Source organism: Diorhabda sublineata, chromosome 2 (assembly GCF_026230105.1).
Source record: "Diorhabda sublineata isolate icDioSubl1.1 chromosome 2, icDioSubl1.1, whole genome shotgun sequence".
Classification (NCBI taxonomy): domain Eukaryota; kingdom Metazoa; phylum Arthropoda; class Insecta; order Coleoptera; family Chrysomelidae; genus Diorhabda; species Diorhabda sublineata.
The window spans coordinates 39,302,697-39,323,060 of NC_079475.1; the positions used below are offsets into that span (position 1 = coordinate 39,302,697).

General features: G+C 31.7%; 2 protein-coding genes across 3 annotated transcripts; both read left to right on the top strand.

Annotated features, from left to right (window-relative positions):
* Window positions 1–1,124: 1,124 nt before the first annotated feature.
* LOC130452906 (uncharacterized histidine-rich protein DDB_G0274557-like) lies at window positions 1,125–11,609 on the top strand. 2 transcript variants are annotated; one of them, XM_056792425.1, is made up of 7 exons: window positions 1,164–1,347; window positions 1,847–2,131; window positions 10,484–10,534; window positions 10,782–10,838; window positions 11,151–11,273; window positions 11,346–11,402; window positions 11,455–11,609. In XM_056792425.1, the coding sequence occupies exons 1-7, from the start codon at window positions 1,206–1,208 to the stop codon at window positions 11,523–11,525; spliced, it is 786 nt and encodes a 261-aa protein (XP_056648403.1). In that variant the 5' UTR covers window positions 1,164–1,205; the 3' UTR covers window positions 11,526–11,609. The 2 variants fall into 2 exon arrangements, with proteins under 2 accessions (XP_056648402.1, XP_056648403.1); XM_056792424.1 differs by lacking the exons at window positions 10,484–10,534; window positions 10,782–10,838; window positions 11,151–11,273; window positions 11,346–11,402; window positions 11,455–11,609 and adding an exon at window positions 5,509–7,064 and having other exon boundaries at window positions 1,125–1,347.
* On the top strand, window positions 11,598–14,473 carry LOC130440671 (uncharacterized). The gene is made up of 15 exons (XM_056773935.1): window positions 11,598–11,614; window positions 11,660–11,664; window positions 11,734–11,865; window positions 11,927–11,989; window positions 12,251–12,319; window positions 12,392–12,460; window positions 12,595–12,663; window positions 12,798–12,866; window positions 13,204–13,272; window positions 13,407–13,475; window positions 13,610–13,678; window positions 13,813–13,881; window positions 14,002–14,061; window positions 14,173–14,205; window positions 14,267–14,473. The coding sequence occupies exons 1-15, from the start codon at window positions 11,598–11,600 to the stop codon at window positions 14,368–14,370; spliced, it is 966 nt and encodes a 321-aa protein (XP_056629913.1). The 3' UTR covers window positions 14,371–14,473.
* Window positions 14,474–20,364: the final 5,891 nt, after the last annotated feature.

The window sequence follows — 20,364 nt, forward strand, 5'->3', positions numbered from 1 at the left end:
TAAACTACTAGGTCCATAATTTTTTTTTAATTGCACTATTTCAATGACAAATATTTCAACTGCCATTTATACAGTTATTCAAACGATTTAAATTATTTTTTTAATGTATTCCTATAGATTGTCAATGGGGAATTTATGCATATCTAGGGAATTTTGTTTGTTGGCATTTTCCTTCGCAGTAAATAATATTTAATTTCAGGACCGTCTTATGTTTGAAAAGAAGCAAAGCAAAATCATAGACAAAAAATATGTAAGAAGGTTTCAGAATTAAGCAATTTGAAATAATAGTAGTTGTTGATTAACTACAAAGTGCATTGTAGTTAATTCATAAGTAAACTAGCTTAGTAACTGGAAAACATTCAAGGTTGGTAGAGGATAGAGGTAGAGGATAGGTTGCCCTTAGATCTTAAATATCCAATAATATACAGGGTGTTCCATTGCAAATTAAATGAATTTTTGTATGATTTTATTATGATTGCATGCAATTTCTTGCAAGGTTCAAATATTGTATAGATGAATATTGCACATCGCTTGAAATTATGCGTCGCATCATGGCCGCCACCAACAAAAGTTCCATTAGTAAAAGTTGAAAAATTCCTAACTTCAAAGTTTGTTTAATATCTTGTCACCGGTTTGAATGAATAACAAAACTAAGTAAGCAATTAAATGAATTAAACAAAAAAGTGATCAGTGGATAACTGTCAATAATTATATCTGTTGCTGTCTTGCTTTTGGAGCCTGATGCATGGTTAGTTGTTGAACCAAAAGTAATTAGATGTCGGCAAATCGTTATTGTTGTAATTTCGAGATCTAGCATGAACCAATTATTGCATTGCATTGCATCCATATATATAATACTCCCATACGGACAGTTGGTATGGGTAAAAACGTCCCAACATTACGGTGCCGACAATATTCATTATCTTTCTCGTTTGAGACACTTTATCTATACTGCGCATGCTTGAGAATGCGTAGAATCGAGCTGGAACCTCGGAGGATAGAGGAAGAATTATCATTTTGTGTTCCTTAGTCAGAACAATCAGAAATGTACAATCTTTATGTAAATAGATCATTATATCAACATTTATTTTTATAACGTCCCTGTTTATGTAATTACGCGGAACAAATAATTTTAATATATTGAGGAATTAGTACGTCAAGGGCGAAAAATTTTTCGCGTTCCAAACATCGTTTTGTGCAAGAAAATGTATAAATATATACGTATTAATTTAGTGAAACATGTTCAGTACTTTTCTAAAATGAAGAACACAACCATGCGACTTTTTACTGTGGCATTAATACTTTGTTGTTGCTTGAATTTTGTAATATCCAAACCAAATCATGAAGGTAAGTAATAAATCGCTAAAAAAATGATAATTTTATTTTTGACAACTTTTTCATGGAAATATATTATTAAAATTAGTTTCAAATAGTTTTATTATGTTATATATGAAACCACTAACTAAATAACGGGTATTTTGGGATGAATCCCCAGCAAAAATTTTCACAAAATGTTGTATAATGTAAATTGGAAACAAAAGATTCATTTTATTAAATTTTATTATGCTACTTTATCATTAAAACAAAACAAAACTGCTTTTTACAAAAATTTCCTCCGTTCAATTTCCTCTAAAAAATATCAGAGTGGTTAAATTCATAACATTCATTAAATGTTAAAAGTTAAACTTATATTGCACCACAGATAAAATGAAATGTAAAAGAAGCAGGAAAAAATAGAATAGAATAAAGTTAAAAACTGATCTTTTATAAAAAAATAAATATTTAAACGAAAATAATTGTTTGATATGTACAACATATGAATTCTCCCCTTGATTTTCGTTTCCAGAAAGCGAACATAACCATTTGAAAGAAAAGTCTCATCAACATCATAATGAAAGAGCTCATCAGAAGGTGAGGGCTCACCATGAGAATCATGAGGGAAGAGCACATCAGGTACATCAAAATGAAAAAGCTCATCAAGTAAGAGCTCATAATGGAAATCATCTTGACAGAAATCACCATGAAAGTAATAAACATTTAGTTGAGCGCAAAGGACATCAGCAAAGGTCCCATTTACATTATAGAGATCAACAGAACCAACAATGCTCGTGGGTTTGCAATGGAGACCAAAGTAAGTGAAATTATTTTTATTATAGTTATTATTGCTTGTTAAAATACCTTTATTTCCTAATAAACATTATCCTTGATATAATAAAAGAATAATTATTGGTAGCAACGCGTTGTTGATGATTGGTTGAGAAAAAATCCTCAATTAAAATATTCTTCTAGTACTTATTAATTAACTATTCTCTTCTGAAATTGTGACTTAATAATTCAAAAACATTTTTAAACTTCTTCCTCAAGGCCACATCTCAAAGACTTCACTTAATTTGTTGTTTTCAATAGAAAAAATTAAAAGAAACAGTAACGATAAACATTTAATTTCTAATCAATATTTTTCAATCAAAAATTTAGGAATTACGGTGATAACTAAATAAATATTTTTGAATTTCTTGTGGAAAAAAGTGCCACTTTTTCTATTATGGTTGTTATGAATTGTAAACTCGTTCCATCGGTTGATGTTAAGATGTCATAACGAAGTGGCTACCACTACTTTGCCGTGTGCGTAAATATTTTCTTAGTTTGATGTCTTTATGGAGTATATTCTACATAGATGTCTTATCAAAAACTACTAATTTTTGAGTAAACACACCAATTGCCATTGTCTGTATAATAAGCAATTGAATTTAAATTTTAAGAAACTCCATAATTCGTCTAGGAAAGACTATCACTCATACTTATAAATTATACTAATTTACAGAAAAAGTTTATCAACAATTTCATATTTTTTGGTGCGATATAAAGCAAACTAAAATATTTTCAGATTTGTTTACAGGATACACAATATTCCCGTCAAATGAACTCTTAGACACAATACATATGATCGTAAACATTCAAATGTCATTCTGAAAATATTTAATATTAAATAATTATCAATAGGACAGAATACAGTATGTCCTTCTAATTAATCGCAATTTGCAATCTATAGATGAAATTATAATAAATGTATACGAATTTTAATGAAACAATTTTTTTCATTTAATTAGTTTTGAATATAGTTTCGTCGTGAATCCAAAGATATTCTATAAAACGTAAATGGTACTCGAACTTTATTTATAAGTATACTTTGTCTCTAATAACTAGTACTCATTATATACAGGGTGGTCCAGATTTAAAGTATTGGAATTTATTTTTTCCTACCATAAAAATTTTTTACCTCTGCTATTCAACTATATAGTTATAGTTTTATTATTAGTGCATATTAGAATGATGGGTAGCAGGGTTGCCAGATCCTTGGTTGCTAAATACGGGACAATCTAATCCCACCATCTCGAAAAGCATGAAATGAATGAAATAAAGGAACATAAGGTCAAAAAATAACTTTTAAAATGTATTATATGGATTTTAGTATTAAAAGCTTTTTAAAACATACTCCAAACCTACTCAAACAGTATATAAATTAACAATCTCACTCGGTTAGAGCTTAATTCGACTGCTGTGAACCGAACTGAGTAACGATTGGTGAAATGGATGACATGGCGTCGTGGGGTGGTGACGCCAATATTAATGTACTTTGTTGTGGGATAATACAATGTTTATTAAAACATATTATGTAACTTTCCATTTAATTTTTTAATTTTGTCACTTGTGAAAGTGAAATACTGGACAAACAGCGTCCCGTTTCACTTTGATCCGGGACGCGGGGCAAATTAGGGAAATTCGGGATGTTTGGCAACCCTGATTGGTAGTGTGGTATGGCTATGGAGAAATATATATAAAAAATGTGATGATAAAAATATCAGTCTTAACTCCAAATTGCATATAATGTCTTTTGAGTAGTTTTTTAGAAATCGTATTAACAAAATGTCTTATAAAACGGTTTTCAATACTAACTGGAATCATAAATAAATAAACATCGAACTAAATGTTACAAATAATATTTATCTAAGCTATCTATCACAAACATTGTTTGAAGTGTCTCCTATTTCTGTCGATGCTGTTGTTACTTTTATTTAGATAATGAAATATACTAAAAAAATTCAATTCAAACTAAACATCTTGTTTAATTTTTCTCTCACTCACAAGTTAACCTCTCGAAAGATTAGTGACAAAAATCGAATCTTGAAAAAAACCTATTTGAAATATCTCGTATCTTATTTCCAAATCCAGTACTTATAACTATTTTGTGAAGGTCTGAAGTATGTGTGAAGCTGCCCCTAACGGCACAGAGCACATAGAACCGCGAAAGTATAAGAATGAACATAACCTCTTTCACAACATGACAGATTCTCTCTTAACTTGTTGGGGGAATTTTCGGTTGAATTACTGTTGCAGTTGGCAGCGCTTCCGTCTGAGTGTCTAATTACAACCGAGCAATAGTAACTTGTACGGTGTTTAGGCCAATTGGTTTTCGAATAATGAGATATTGGGATTGCCAGAATACATAGAGTCACGAAAGTATAAGAGTGAACATAACCTCTTTCACAACATGACAGATTCTCGCTTAATTTGTATCGAACGGGGAATTTTCGGTTGAATTACTGTTACAGTTGGCAGCGCTTTCGTCTGACTGTCTAAGTTAACTGCAAAAACAAGCTGTTGCAAAGGAAAAGAGAGTGTAAATAGGAATAGAAGATATCATATCCAAGGCTGTAGGGACTTGTTAATAAATTTGCGTTGACTGTAGTTTCCATGAAAAACGTTTTAAACGTAGTGTGCTCCATTTTAGAGGAAGAAAATTTCCAATGAGAATTTGAACTGCTGAAATGGGAACCAGACTCGAGCTGAAGAAGCTTCAAGTGGAGCTTTGACGAGGTGTTGTATTGGAAGGGATGATGAATAAATATAAAGAAAACCAAATAAAATATATATTTTTAAAGATATTTAAAGTGCATTTAGAATGAATTTTAAATTAATATAAATAACAATTAACTGATGAGAGTTGGGATGTTTGTAAATGGGATATTTTAGGTTTGGCCCCGATATAGGAAAAACTTGTTGGTGTCGTCGAATGCTTACTGAGTGTGCAGTTCGACCACTGCCCCGAGAGGGGTAAAAAAGAAAATGTTTGGTTCGAAAAAATGGCTTTTAGGGTTATAATAGACTTTATTTTTATCGTAAGTAGAGGCGGGTACAGTTGCGGTTGTTTTATTTTCCTATTGCACGGCAACTCTTACTACTAAACTTGTTATCAATGGTATTAAAAATGTTTCTCTTCATATTGACTTTAAATAGACCATAGATAAAACAATTCATCAGTTTTTTGAGAGCATTCCAAAAGATGATTGGGTCGAAGCTTTTAAGTTGTGTCCAAAAGGATTTTAATTTTTTAGCGTTTCAAAATATATCTTCGAATTTTGACATGCCGAATGTGTTCCTACAAAGAAAAAGTGGTACTTTCTAGAAACATTAGATAGTTTAAAATAAAATTGTTTAAATTTATTTCAGACGGTCTGTTTGACTCCAACATACAAGTGCAATACAAAACTTCATCGGCTTTATTTGGAATATTTAATAAAGCGTCCAAAGAGGCGTTAATCTTTGCTTACGATGCAAATATAACCGCTTTACTTGATGGTAAAACAGGATCGTCTTTTATCCTCGATATCTACAAGGATCAACTGATCAGTTTACCATTCATCCCGGGGATTTCGTGGAACGCTAATGACACAAGTTTCCAGGATTATTTCCAAAATATATCTATACCTAATTATTTACAAGCAGCGGAAGAAAAAGGCCAAAAGTTCGATATAGATAAAGTACCAGAGAGTATTGCTAACTCAATTGAAGAAGACTTGAAATCTCTAGGTTTACCGATTCCTTTCAACCAAGCTCTGCCTATGTTCACGGTTTTCTTAACGTCTTTAAGAAACGGTTTAGCGTTATTGTACGTGGGCAACGGAGCTTTCGATATTCAAAACGACGTTAGATGGTTTATCAAAATAAATCTGTTCTTAAATGATTTATTAAAAGATGAAGGTTTCGACTTATCGAACATCACCTTGGATCCTAAGAATATATTTAGCGGATCTTCTGGAATACAAGTTGTGGCAAATCTGTTTTCTCAATTAGCCAGACGCGTCAATTTTTCGTCTTTCTTCAATAGTTTCATCAATTCAAGGGAAAAATTTTTACATTTATTGGAAGATCTAAGTTCGGGATCTAATGACGGTCTCGATGGATTGATAACAATTTTTGTACATGTTATGAGAGCTTCGTCGATGGAGGAATCTCCAACGGCAGTGATAAGATCAATTTTATCGTATAATTCCACTGGATCGGAAGAAGCTAGTATGAGTCAAGTTATAGATCAATTTTTAGAGATAATGAGGGTTCAAAGTCACTTGTTCCCGATGAGCGAAGGCGCCGATTTGTTTATAAAATTCTTAGAAGCTGCCAACCATAATAATTTAGTTATGAACAACATACATATCTTCGATTTATTCAAAATATTCTTTTCTCCGAATCCAATGGATAGATTTAGTACTATTATACAAGTTTTTTCAAGTTTTATGCCGCAACGTGGCATTCCAGCTTTCTTTGGTTTCGTAAGAGAAATTATAAGCGATGGATCTAACTCAACCGTACTAAATCAACTACTTCCTGGTGTCAATATATCTCAGTTTACCGGTAACGGTAGCATGTTACAAAATATATTCGGCGGAAGAAATTTAACCCAGTTACTATCTGATGGTAATATAACGTCACTCTTGTCTCAAATTCCTGTTTTCGGGGATATATCTCGAAGAATTGCCTCAGCTTTTGGAGGACAAGGCATAGAACAGTTTATAGATCCATTCCATTTCGGATCTATTTTTAATAATGGATTCAACAATTTTCTACCTGGAATTGAGCAATTTTTTAGTTCGTTTACAAATTCTTCGCAAGGTGGGGGTTTTGAAGATATTCTGAATACGTTTCAAGGTGAAGCGAATAATGTATTTGGTTAATATGAATGTGGGCATGTAAATTTTTTCTGTTAAATATAAGGATTATCAATTGAATAACTGGATTTTTTCTGTACTCTCTATATTATTGCAAACTGTTTAGGGGCATCGTAATTTTTCACTCTAAACAAGTATTGAAGCTATTCGAATGAACTTTTGGACATAGCGGTCCGTTAGTCATAGAAATCTGCCGCCTGCGAACTTAATACACCTGCAGGTCATCATCTTCGAGTCTTATTCTACATATCATCACCAGTTACTATTCAATCTAGTACTGAATCACCATAAACTTGATCTACAATTATAATTTTTAATCTGTAAGCAAGTTTGGTGTGGTGGCAAAGCTTCTGTTTGACAATTCTTAACCTTAACCAAGTTTGTGAAACTTGTTTATCAACCGATAGATGTCTCACTTAGGAGAAAGCTACAGAAAATTAAAATTTCACTATTTTTAGTTTCTGAAATTCAATCACGATTCTTGGAGTTCTTTAGATAGAATTGATATGCAAGATGGACTTTTGTTGTTACATTTGGCACTATAGATTCGTCACGTATTCTTAAATAATTTTTTAGACTTTTTATATGAAATTTCACCAACTTCCAAGAATCAATCAACTAAAACTGTTAGGGCCTAGAAGAATTATGTCACTCTTAAATTTTAAGAAATCAAATGTACTATTAGTCATACCAAATGTTCTTTAATGGAGTTATACAATGAGATTCCTTCAGAAGTTTCCTAGAAAACAATGTAAAGAATCTTTATTACATTTTCCATTATCTACCAGGGGTTGGAAACGAGTGGGTGCAGACATAAGGGAATGAATCCTATTCGGTGCTATTTAAAGCGTTTTCAAACTGTTTGGAATTGCAACCTATCAAAGATAAAAGCGCCGACAAAAGCAAAAAACTTTGATCGTGTAAACCAAGGCTGCTCAACCTTTTGAAGAGTCGGGCCAAACGGTGGATTCAGTCGTTAAGGACGGGCAACTTACATTTCCTGTTTCAGTTACTCTCAGGACAAGCGCAATTAAAACTTAATTCTCAAGAAAATAAAATTGAATTATAGTTTATTAGGATCAAATTGTATCTAGTAATTTGTTTATACAATCAATGTGATTTCTGCCATTGTTTGACTTTTAATTATTTTCTTATGTTTGGCGACAAATCCGACGATGACAGTAATAACAAATATGATAAGGATGTGCGGTAAATACATGATTAAGATCTGAAAAAACCTTTTTGCATACATATGTTGATCCAAAACTACTTAAAAGCTGTAACGCCAGGTCAGTTATTGCTGGAAATTCTCCTTTTGGTACCAATTTCCAGTAATTTGCAAAATCTCCTGTAGAATTTTGTACTTTCGAAGACAATTTGTTGCAGTTCAACAAGTAACGAACTGACAGCTAACTTCAGAGAGGTCTTAAAGTTTGAATCGGGATATGCACCGCGGGGTTTTTGAATTTGGTGCGCAGTTTTAAACCACACTTGCGCGGGCCACTTAAAATTCCACAGTGTGGCCCGCGGGCTTGAGGTTGAGCAGCCTGGATGTAAACACTAGAAAATGGAGTTGACATATTTTCAGCTCTTTTGATTATAGAAACTCACCTTAAAGATAAGAATTATCTTCATTCGCAATTGCTAAGTAAAAAAATCAAATTTGGCAAAAATACAAAGATTTAAAGCCGTTGGAAGGAAGAATCAGAGCAATTATGTTTAATATACAGCTAGAATTAATTGTTTGTCTTTGTTTCTGATAGAGTTGAGCATTTTAATGAATTGTTTAACTTCAGAAATTGCAAATTTAGCTAATTCTGCAATTGCTGCATTAATGCTTGGAAAGTGTACAAGAAAAAACTATGTTTATAATGAAAGTAGGTGTCGAGGATAGAGAAAAAAGGAACATTTAGCCTATTTTCAAAAAAAAAATAAGTAAGTTACTTACAAACTAAAAATCGAATAGAATTTCGGCTTCTATTTAGTATTCTGCTAGTTTGACATAATTTTTTAATACAGTTCCATTTATTGGAAAATAATTTTACGTCTTATAGGAAATAATTAGACTATTTTCATAAATAATATTATTAAAAATTCGTTTTTATTCAATCCAGTTTTTGTTAAAGTAAAGCGCGAGAAATATATTTACAATAATTGTTAAATAGTAAGATAATTCCAATTTAATCCGACCACCCTGTATTTCAATATAAATACAGGAACACCTGCCAAATGCAAGAGTTGTTTTACATACGAGGTGTGATGAGAAATGAAATAAAAACGTAAATTTCTTAAATTAAATTCATACGCTTTAATTGACTTATCAACTATCAAGATTTTGCCATCTAGGTGCAAATTTTCAATGCTGGTTTGATAAATATCAATTGGTTTTCGTGGAAAATGTCTCGAGATAACGTTTAACACATCATCCAATTTTTTTTCCGCTATTGTTGCAGTATAACGCCTTTTCTGTTAACAATCTAGCATAAATTGGTTCCCTCGATCCAATTTTTCACAATAAAGCTCTGCATTATCATTTTGTCCAGGTGTCTGTACTTCATAATGATGAATTCAGCGTATATTTCACCAAACCGCTTCTTAGGGATGTAAACCCGGCTTCGTGGTACTTCATGGTAGCATTTTTTATTATCATATAGAACCAATTTTTCGTTTCCAGTGACGAAGTTGTCAAAAAACGCTCTTTTTGAATCCGTTGGAGCAGTTCGTTACATGTGACGGTCATATTAAGTTTTTTGGTCGCAACTGTCACGTAATTAACTCAAAAAAGTTTTATATTTACGAGTGAACAAATCTCCATAACCTCAAAATGTTTTATACCAAGGTTAAATCCATAATTACAAGCATTTCTGGTAGGTTTCTTCGGTGCTGTAGTGGTCATGGTCTACAAAATATAAGGGATAGTGTCCTTTTAAGTACGTTTTTCATTTTCGAAAATCGTATGGTGCTGAATGAGGTGAGTAAATTAGATGTGGACAAACTTTTAGTGCAAAAAAATCAGAAATAAAAAGCGTTTCAAGCCTTTTTCTCTACGTTCTAGTAAAATTAGGAGTTTGTAGTAATTATTTCCTTTTAATGTATACTTATAATAAAAGACTATGACCTGGATGTTTGACGCTTTTTAGTGTGAGGTAAGTCATCGATTTTCCAGACATATTTTTTAATATATGAATTAGAGATTGAGATGTATCAAAAAAATGCTGGGAACTCAATAATGGCATTGAGAAAGCTAAATTGGTATACTTATTGTTATTTTTATTATGAATATGATGAAAAAAAAGAATTTTTAAAATGTCCGAATACCTGTAGTTACTTGGAACTTTTCTTTCATAACATAGAACAGCGAAAATTGACAAGTTTACTTTGATTTTTGAATAGATTTCGTTAAATTCTATGATGATATAGTAAATTAGCTTTCTGTACTCGCTATGCTTTATCAGAATAACATGCTTCTTTGTTACAAGGTGTGCCTCAACCCCCACAAGGAATCGGTGCGAGCCCAGACCCTCAAATAGGTAATTATTATTATAAAATATATGTGAAAGCGAAATATTCCTATAAATAGATTTTTTTAAATATTTTTCTTGATGAAATTAGTACCAAAAAACAATTGACTTTTCGTAATATTTACATTTACATAGGACAGACATTTAAGTACATAGAAAATAGATTAAAAGATCATAAATACCATAAAAACTGTATCAACAAACCATGAAAATCTTTCTTTTTCTACTGTTTTATGATGGATATTTTTGTTAAAAGGGGATCCTGCAGCTCAAGCTAGTTTCAGACCAGATTCTAATCCATCAGATTCACAAGGTAACTTTTTTTTGTATATCCAGTTCCTCATCAATCATGATAATATATCCCACAGATAATGTTTATAGACGAAAAAGTGTAATAGAGAAATTGTAGTACTTGTACTACATTTCGAGGATTGAAAGGGGGGAAATAAGGCAGGTAAAATTGTAGGGAGACAATAAACCCCCTTGATTTATGCCCAAAATATATCAAAAGAATATGAAATTAACAGTTATGGTTTTATAAATAAACCAACGATTTAATTACTTCCTAGAGACATTATCCTTGATTAAGTCACTCTATTAACTAAACCGATTCATTTGTTTAAAGGTCCTCCATCATTCGACTCAGGTTCCGGAGGACAATGGGAAAGCAATCCCGGTTATCCATCAGATTGGTCACAAGAAGGGTCAACTGAACAAGTTAATGGAAATCCTAATCCTGGTCCACCAGGTAATAGCTTTTATCTAATATTTCCTCTATTTCGGATTACACAGGTCTCAAACAACTATTTTTTTTTTTCAGAAAGCGGTCCAGCAGCTTTTTCAGGCGCAACCGATAACTATTTTCCCAATCAACCAGGTAATTCTTTATTCTAACTATTTTCATTCTTAATAATGATTGTTTTTTATAGAAGGTGCTTCATCAGCAGCATCAGCTTGGCCAGATAGTTGGACGACCAATCCACCAGGTAAAGCTGTGTGAACGCGGCTTTTATATATGATCTTATTTTTTATCGTTGTGAATCTTTATGAATAAAACTATCTATTGATAATCATGAACATGAAATTAATGTTTATAACTTTTTTATTTTGATAACCAACAAACTATATATACAGGTACTGTATATCCTTCTCCTAATACAATAATTATTTATATAAAACACCTTTTTTGATAATTGTGTACAAAAAAGGTACTCCTTCATCTTCCTCAGCAACATCACCCTTTCTTGCTAATAATAATCCTTCTTCTAAACAACAAGGTAATTCAACAACTTCTTCAGCAACCAAAATCGTGACAAATACTCGAGATTATGTTCCTAATGGTACAGGAAACAATAAAATTCATGAAATTGTTTATTTTGTAATATTTGTTTTCGTCAGAAGGTGTTCCAGTATCTCCTTTAGCAGCATCAGCAGGTCCAGATAGCTCGAGGCCCAATCCTCCAGGTAATAATAAAATATTTACATTATGTTATTTATTTTTATATCAAATTTATACCAGGATCTTCCCCAGTTCAATCTTCAGACTCTTAGCTACTCGTAGTGCGTTTCCCAATCCATTTTTACAACTATTTAGAATAAAAATTGCTCCAGCATCTTCATCGGCTATTTCAGCTGGTGTTAAACTCCTAATCTACCAAGTACTAATTGGAAATATACAGAAATTATTACTTCATATATAAAATAAGCTTTTTTTTATATTAACAGTTGCTCCAGCATCTTCTTCTTCATCATTAGATATTCCACCTGGAGATATTTCTGCCTCTAATACCCCAGGTAATAATACTATCGAAAAAAAATATATTTTTACCATTCCAACTGCATTTTAACAATTGTTTTTGTTAAAAGGTGCTCCAGAATCTTCTTCGGTGGCATCTCCTGGTGTAGTTATTGCTAGTTCTACTTCTAATGCACCAGGTAATGATTTCTCATACGAAATTACAGCTTGACAAGTGAAATTATTATTAAAAATTACTTTCACTTTTGAACAACATTCTAAAAATATGTTTTTACCATTCTAACTGCATTTTAACAATTGTTTTTGTTAAAAGGTGCTCCAGAATCTTCTTCGGTGGCATCTCCTGGTGTAGTTATTGCTAGTTCTACTTCTAATGCACCAGGTAATGATTTCTCATACGAAATTACAGCTTGACAAGTGAAATTATTATTAAAAATTACTTTCACTTTTGAACAACATTCTAAAAATATGTTTTTACCATTCTAACTGCATTTTAACAATTGTTTTTGTTAAAAGGTGCTCCAGAATCTTCTTCGGTGGCATCTCCTGGTGTAGTTATTGCTAGTTCTACTTCTAATGCACCAGGTAATGATTTCTCATACGAAATTACAGCTTGACAAGTGAAATTATTATTAAAAATTACTTTCACTTTTGAACAACATTCTAAAAATATGTTTTTACCATTCTAACTGCATTTTAACAATTGTTTTTGTTAAAAGGTGCTCCAGAATCTTCTTCGGTGGCATCTCCTGGTGCAGTTAATAGTAGTTCTACTTTTAATGCACCAGGTAATGATTTCACATACGAAATTACAGCTTGACAAGTGAAACTATTATTAAAAATTACTTTCACTTTTGAACAACATTCTAAAAATATGTTTTTACCATTCTAACTGCATTTTAACAATTGTTTTTGTTAAAAGGTGCTCCAGAATCTTCTTCGGTGGCATCTCCTGGTGTAGTTATTGCTAGTTCTACTTCTAATGCACCAGGTAATGATTTCACATACGAAATTACAGCTTGACAAGTGAAATTATTATTAAAAATTACTTTCACTTTTGAACAACATTGTAAAAATATGTTTTCACCATTCTAACTGCATTTTAAAAATTGTTTTTGTTAAAAGGTGCTCCAGAATCTTCTTCGGTAGCATCTCCTGGTGCAATTAATGCTAGTTCTACTTCTAATGCACCAGGTAATGATTTCTCATACGAAATTACAGCTTGACAAGTGAAATTATTATTAAAAATTACTTTCACTTTTGAACAACATTCTAAAAATATGTTTTTACCATTCTAACTGCATTTTAACAATTGTTTTTGTTAAAAGGTGCTCCAGAATCTTCTTCGGTGGCATCTCCTGGTGTAGTTATTGCTAGTTCTACTTCTAATGCACCAGGTAATGATTTCACATACGAAATTACAGCTTGACAAGTGAAATTATTATTAAAAATTACTTTCACTTTTGAACAACATTGTAAAAATATGTTTTCACCATTCTAACTGCATTTTAAAAATTGTTTTTGTTAAAAGGTGCTCCAGAATCTTCTTCGGTAGCATCTCCTGGTGCAATTAATGCTAGTTCTACTTCTAATGCACCAGGTAATGATTTCTCATACGAAATTACAGCTTGACAAGTGAAATTATTATTAAAAATTACTTTCACTTTTGTATAACATTCTAATAATAAATAAACAGCTTTTTTGATGATGCCTTTTTTAGCTCAATCGGATTTGTCTCAAATGACACGTAAAATAATTAGAGGAAATATAGGCGGTGGAGGTAAGTTACAAAATTCATTTTCTGTTCTTTATATTACATTTTGTCATAAATTAAAAGTCTCTAAAATTATTATCCTGATTCAACTTATAAATTTTTGTATAATTTTTTCAGTATTTGCAAATTTTGAATTTGACAAAAGACAGGGTGAGTTCTAAATTCTCGTAATTGAAACAATGCTTCTTGGGAGCTATAAATTATATTTCAGCTCATCGTCATCACCAACAAGAGCGTCATTCTCGTCATGAAGACCACATAGCACGTCATCATGAAGAACATCGACGTCATCACAAGCTAAAGACATACCAATAACCTGAGCGACATCAAAAACAAAATCAGCAGTTGACAGAGTATTAGTGATCAAATAGTTTTAAAATATATAAAAATTTTATCTAATAAAGTAATATCTAGATAATTTTAGTTTCATTTAAACACAAACATAACCTATTTCCTGTTGAAACACTCATAATACTTAAAGAAAGTTCCTCGTTTCCAAAGGTGCTGTAGATGATTAGAATTAAATCTTACAAACAGTTAAAACAATCCTTTGAACTCTAGATGGATAACAGATTGGAAGAAAATATTATTTCTACCCACCTAGTGTCCCAGATTTAAACCCTATTGACGATTGATGAAAATATAAATGTGTTTTGTTAATACTGCTGTAGAATTTCAATGAAAATAGTAATTAGAATTTAAAATCGATATTATTCTAATAACTAGACGATTTATAAGGATTTGGTGATTGGTATACTACCTTTGCGCTTCTAGAATCCTTCATCTGGCGGTAGTGAGCTCAAAAACTAAGTTGGAGGAGTTGAATCTCACTATTCTGAACAAAGTGAAGAGACCACTTCTCCACTTACTCTACAGAACTCATTAAATTAATTTCTTAAATACTTCTCATCTTCATTAAAAAGTAGTTTAGATGAAAAATTAGGTTTTCTTCGCATGGAAGAGTTAGATCTGGCAACTTCTTAAATTCTGCTAAGACCTACATCTTCCACCTAAAGATTACCCATACACACGTTGATTTGGGGTTAAAACGTCGAAATCTAGAATACCGAGTACCGATTTATAAAATATTGTTTATTAAATCTAAACTTTTGTGTTCTACAAACTCAACGCTTTCAATTTTAGTTCCTTTAGTTTCTAAACAATAGTTATTTGTATGCCCAGACGAGCCCAAAAAAGTAGTATGTCAGCCGCCGCGGCGTACACAACATTTTTTAGACGACGCATCAGATCCAAAACTTTTTCAATTACACTGAGGAAAGAAAATAAATAATAGAGAATTATAAACATTTTATTTATTGAACAATATAATGTACTTAATGATATAACTCATTCATTGTTATTCATTAATTTGGACAAAACAAATCATTTCAGAAAATTAAAAATTCAAGGTTATGCAAAATCATCGAAATGAAACTGTCAACTGTCAACATTAAATTAAAGTTATTTACTCCAGAGCGTCCCGAAAGTGTTTTGCTGTCATTTTCACAGAACACTCAAAACACAACTTTCGGTATGTAAATGAATACAGAACGAACAACTTTCAGATCTTTTTAAAATAAATAATTTGACAGTTTTGTTTTAATTCACATACCGTGTATGTTAAAACATGTCAGCTTAAAAATAAAAATTGTTATACCGATAGTTGTGACGATTAGTGCTACTCTAGGACATTTTTCAGTTGAATTAGACGCAACCCTAAGAGCGGGTTGTCACACGGTAAGTTAACTAAGGGATGTTAAAACCACTGGTTAACCACGGAACAGTAGTTAAGCTTCTTATATGTTGTATCAGTTTGTAATTATATTACCAGAGTAGAAATTTAACATTCTATGGTTTTTTATCGATATATGGATATCGAAACTGTAGGTGTTGAGCGTTCATTGTTCTTCCACTTATTTTAGAGCTAGTCCAATTTCTTCAGACTAAATCTTGAGATAATCTTCAGACACCTCTTTCGAGTCCGGCTGCTGATCTTCTGGTGGTTGACTTCTCCTTGAATCGCTAGCCACTCTGTCGAAGTGTGCCTTCCACTCTCGTCTTCTCATCCGTACCCATCTGTTATCTGATGCAGGCGTATCCAAAGTCGGAACTGTGTTTTCTGTTCCATTATTATGTAATTATCCAAACTCTTGAAATATTGTGTATAAAATCTCATTAAAAGTTTCTTTAAAAATACTGTCCGATTGAAGATCTATCAACTCCATTTTTAAATAAACTGGTGCCCGTGAAGCTTCAAAATTGAATGAATTATTGAACATTGGAAATTCCATTTCATTCATTTTGTGAAAGTGTTCGAAAGTTTGATTTTTCACCTGATATTCTCAATTTTATTTCAAAGGCTTGAATTTATGAATACATTTGAGTGACAAACAGATTTTCACCCTGTAACTTTATATTCAGATCAGTCAAGTGTTTATTCATATCTACCAAAAAGGCACAATGGGTCACGTAATACAAAAAATCTTTCTAAAACTACTCCTCGATCGAGCCAACGAATTATACAGTGAAATCCCACAAAATTCCCTGATGTTTTCAGTTATAATTTAGTTACAACGCCGTAGACTTGAGAATTCGAGTATTCAAAACATCCGTAGAGGAATCGAATAAAGTTCAAAAGCTCTAAAAAACATGATTCTTTTTTCTGTGACACATTGCGATCGCCGGCCTTATTGACAGGGGCCGGAAGCGGCCCGCGGGCCGTATCTTTGGCATGACTGACATAAACCATGATTAATCCACCGAAATCAGATGATATAATTATTTATAGTTAACCACTCGCTAAACTTCCTTTATCATATGATAGAACCGTTAATACACCGTTAACCAATAGTCAAAGAAAACTAGGAGTTAACTAAATTTCAACAAGTCCTGAATAAGTACCGAAGAATATATTAGTTTAGGAAACAATTTCTCAATGTGATTAAGTTACTACTAATATTAAATCTATTTAAGTTGCTCAGGACCATTTAAAAATTGAAATTATCTATAAGACAATAGCAGTAAAATAGTGAAGTGTATTTAAGAGAAGTGCTTGGTGATTAATATTTTCTCATTCAAACAATTCATCATTTTACCTATGATACCGATAAAATTAACTTCTACAAAGTAAATTTATTTGGAAACATTGCAATACACATAAATTTTTCATTACTAACCGTCAAGGTTTTAATATATGTTCAAAAAAACATATTTGTTCTCTACAATTAAGGTTATGTCAAAAAACATCTTCGGATGAAAATGCAATAATTTCGAATGGAGCTTATGATATTCTACAGTCTTAAAATCAAACGAAGAATATTGAAAATGTATTCTTATGTTGTAAAATATAAAATATATCCATACTTTCATATCAACTCAACACATAAAATAGAAAAAACATCAGTGGTGGATTAATCAGCAGGCTGAGTGGGCTAATCCCATATTAGTTGTAGTTTTAAGTATTTCCAAGAAAAAATTATGGAATTGACGAACAGAAAGAAAATACTAGAGAAATGAAAAAAAGGATATTTGATGAAACACCTAATGAAGATATTGGAATGACTTTTCATTACTTCGTATTACAACAGCGAGAAATTGTTCAGGTGAAAGATTTTTCTTGCTTTAAAAGTGAATGACTTTGAGTCACAAAAGGATGAACGCTTATATATGCGTTGAATAGTCTTAAAACACACCTTTCCTCACTCTAATGTCTTTTAACAATAATCAAGAATCTTAAACAAACCCAAAACCTTTGTTCATCAACCTTTAGGTTAAAAATCTTTAAATCCGCCACTGTAAAACGTGTTCAATACGATTTAAGTAGAACAAATAATAATCAAAATTAACTTACCTCACCTCATCTTGTATATATTATGAAAATTATTGATGTTACTGTCTTATTTCATGGAATTTTATAACTTTATATGATAGCGGACTGTAACTAACATCGGAAAATACGAAATAATCTATAAAATGTGTTGAGGTAAAACATTATCTTATCTTTATTTATATTACCTGTTGAAACTTGTGTCATCAAACATCAAATATGAGAAATGTGTCAGTTCTATAATCTATCACAACGATATTATGCTCTTTTTATAAATTATATTTTAAGTAATCGAATTTTAAACGCAATGTACAGTGTGGAACACCCGAATGGAATAAAATCAATATTAAATAAATGTGAGAAACGTCGATTTGAATTTTTAAATGTCAATTATGTCATTTGACAATGCCTAATACCAACCCGATACACATGGAGCAAATGAAAAGAAACTAAACTAAAAAATGGTTGCCAACTGATTAATGACAGGTGTCTGCAAATACAGCAGACTCAAAAGTAAACAAAAGATCATTTTGATTTATAACAACTTGGGGTAACTAATTAAAATTTTGAGCCTTCCACACTTTAATAATTATATTAGAACGAAATATTTATTTCCTTATTCTAACAAAGGGACAGGAGCTATTCTACATCCTCTTTACGGGTTTAACTAATAAAAAAAATGATGTACATTACGTCGAACCAAACAATCGAGTCCAAATTTATTTTCCAAATGTATAAACTATCTTAATCGTCCATTTTTGGCATATTACTCGCACATTTGGAGCTCGGCCCCCAAACATACCCTGAGGATGGTCGACTCAAAACAGTACAGAGCAATTCGACTAATAAGCGATCAAAAATTGATCAGCTTAGAGCATAGAAGAAAGATCGGGGACCTGACTTTGTTTTACCGATACTGCCACGGCAAATGCTCTTCCGAATTGTCCAACATAACCCCATCTAGAGGAATTTTGCAAGATCTACTTGATACGCAGAATTTCTTCCTTTGGAGAAGTGCATCCTGTGGAATCAGCTACCAAGGTACGTATTTTTCGAAATCTACAACTTACAGAAGTTACAGATCGATATCCGCGCTTGTTTTTCACATAAAAAAAGTAATTTTACTGTTGAAGTAACAAACAAAATAACCTTCGTCCATTGAAACCTTTGAGAGGTGTGGAATTCAAGTTGCTAGCGAATTAACAGGTCGAGTTTCTTGCCGAATGGTTGGCAACCAGTTGCCTCGGCTGGAGTTCCCCATTCAAATACAAAGGTGTTACTCATTGCAAACTGATTAGTGATTTGCGTCATAAATGAGTTTCTTTTGAGTTTATTCGGCCTTAACAAGAAAGTACTTTTTGTTTAACTCGATTAAATAATTACGATTTATGATAATTTTCTTCGGAATGTCTCTTTATAGCGAACGGTTTACTTGGCATGTACAACGATCTAAAAATCTGCGTATCTCCTAAATCACAAATTTTATCCAGTTAAACAAAAAGTGAATTTTTGTTAACAAATCGATCGAAAAATTCATTGTTGATATGTTTAGATTATACAGATTGTCCCTATAGAAGTTACGGATTGTTAACAATTGGGCATGAGCCGCCCCTGGCCTTTAGATAGTAGTTTAGAATTATTTATTCCGTCAAACACATTATAAATATGTAATCATCCATTAAAAATTCATATTCGAATGTATAATTTACTTATTAGCATATACCGATTTCGCAACTCAAAAACGAGAAATTTATTTTGATGCCACAATATTATTTTTCATCGAATATTTTTCATAAATTCCCGTATATGAAAATTGTAGTTTTTTTATATGAAAACTCAAAATTAACGGATATATAAAAAATTAGATAATCCATATTCCAAAAACTGATAAAAAAAATTAATCGTCGACTCACCTGTCACACCAAAATCACCGTCGAAATGACAAAATAATTAGTTCAACAGGTTTTTATAGTTGAGCCGATCCCTAATTGATAAGAATGTATCGGCGACCAATTGGTTTTCGAGAAATATTCGATAAAGTACCTACAAGTTGTCTCTGTTTACATACCTCTTCCAAATAAGATTCTTTTTTTGCACACACGAAATAAAAAAAAGTGCACGACCAATCAACGGATTCGATGTATGTCAACATGATAGTCTAAGACAAGTGCTTTCCTCTCAAAATTGGAATAGATAAAAACTTTTATTTCGCAGTTTATCACGATGAGTAAATAAAGTTGAAGAAATTAATTCATTTATGTCATAACCATAACAAATAAGAACATTTTATAAAGGTATATATTTAGATAATCTTATCAGTAGTACTCGAAATTATATTATTTTTCATTTTACGTATCTTCAAATGACCCAGAAATTAAATTGGAGTTTAAAATATCATCTATCAAAATATAACCTGACATATAAGTCAAAATGTAGGTAAAATCCAAAATTTTATCTCATTAAAAAAACAAAAGTTTGGTGCA

Bases quoted from the DNA above. Each gene is read 5' to 3' on its own strand.
- LOC130452906 (XM_056792424.1), top strand. From the start codon at position 1,206: ATGTATAAATATATACGTATTAATTTAGTGAAACATGTTCAGTACTTT. The intron at 1,348-1,846 runs GTAAGTAATAAA...TTTCGTTTCCAG, and splicing joins ATCCAAACCAAATCATGAAG to AAAGCGAACATAACCATTTG. The intron at 2,132-5,508 runs GTAAGTGAAATT...AATTTATTTCAG, and splicing joins GGTTTGCAATGGAGACCAAA to ACGGTCTGTTTGACTCCAAC.
- LOC130440671 (XM_056773935.1), top strand. The intron at 13,476-13,609 runs GTAATGATTTCT...TTTTGTTAAAAG, and splicing joins TTCTACTTCTAATGCACCAG to GTGCTCCAGAATCTTCTTCG. The intron at 14,206-14,266 runs GTGAGTTCTAAA...ATTATATTTCAG, and splicing joins TGAATTTGACAAAAGACAGG to CTCATCGTCATCACCAACAA.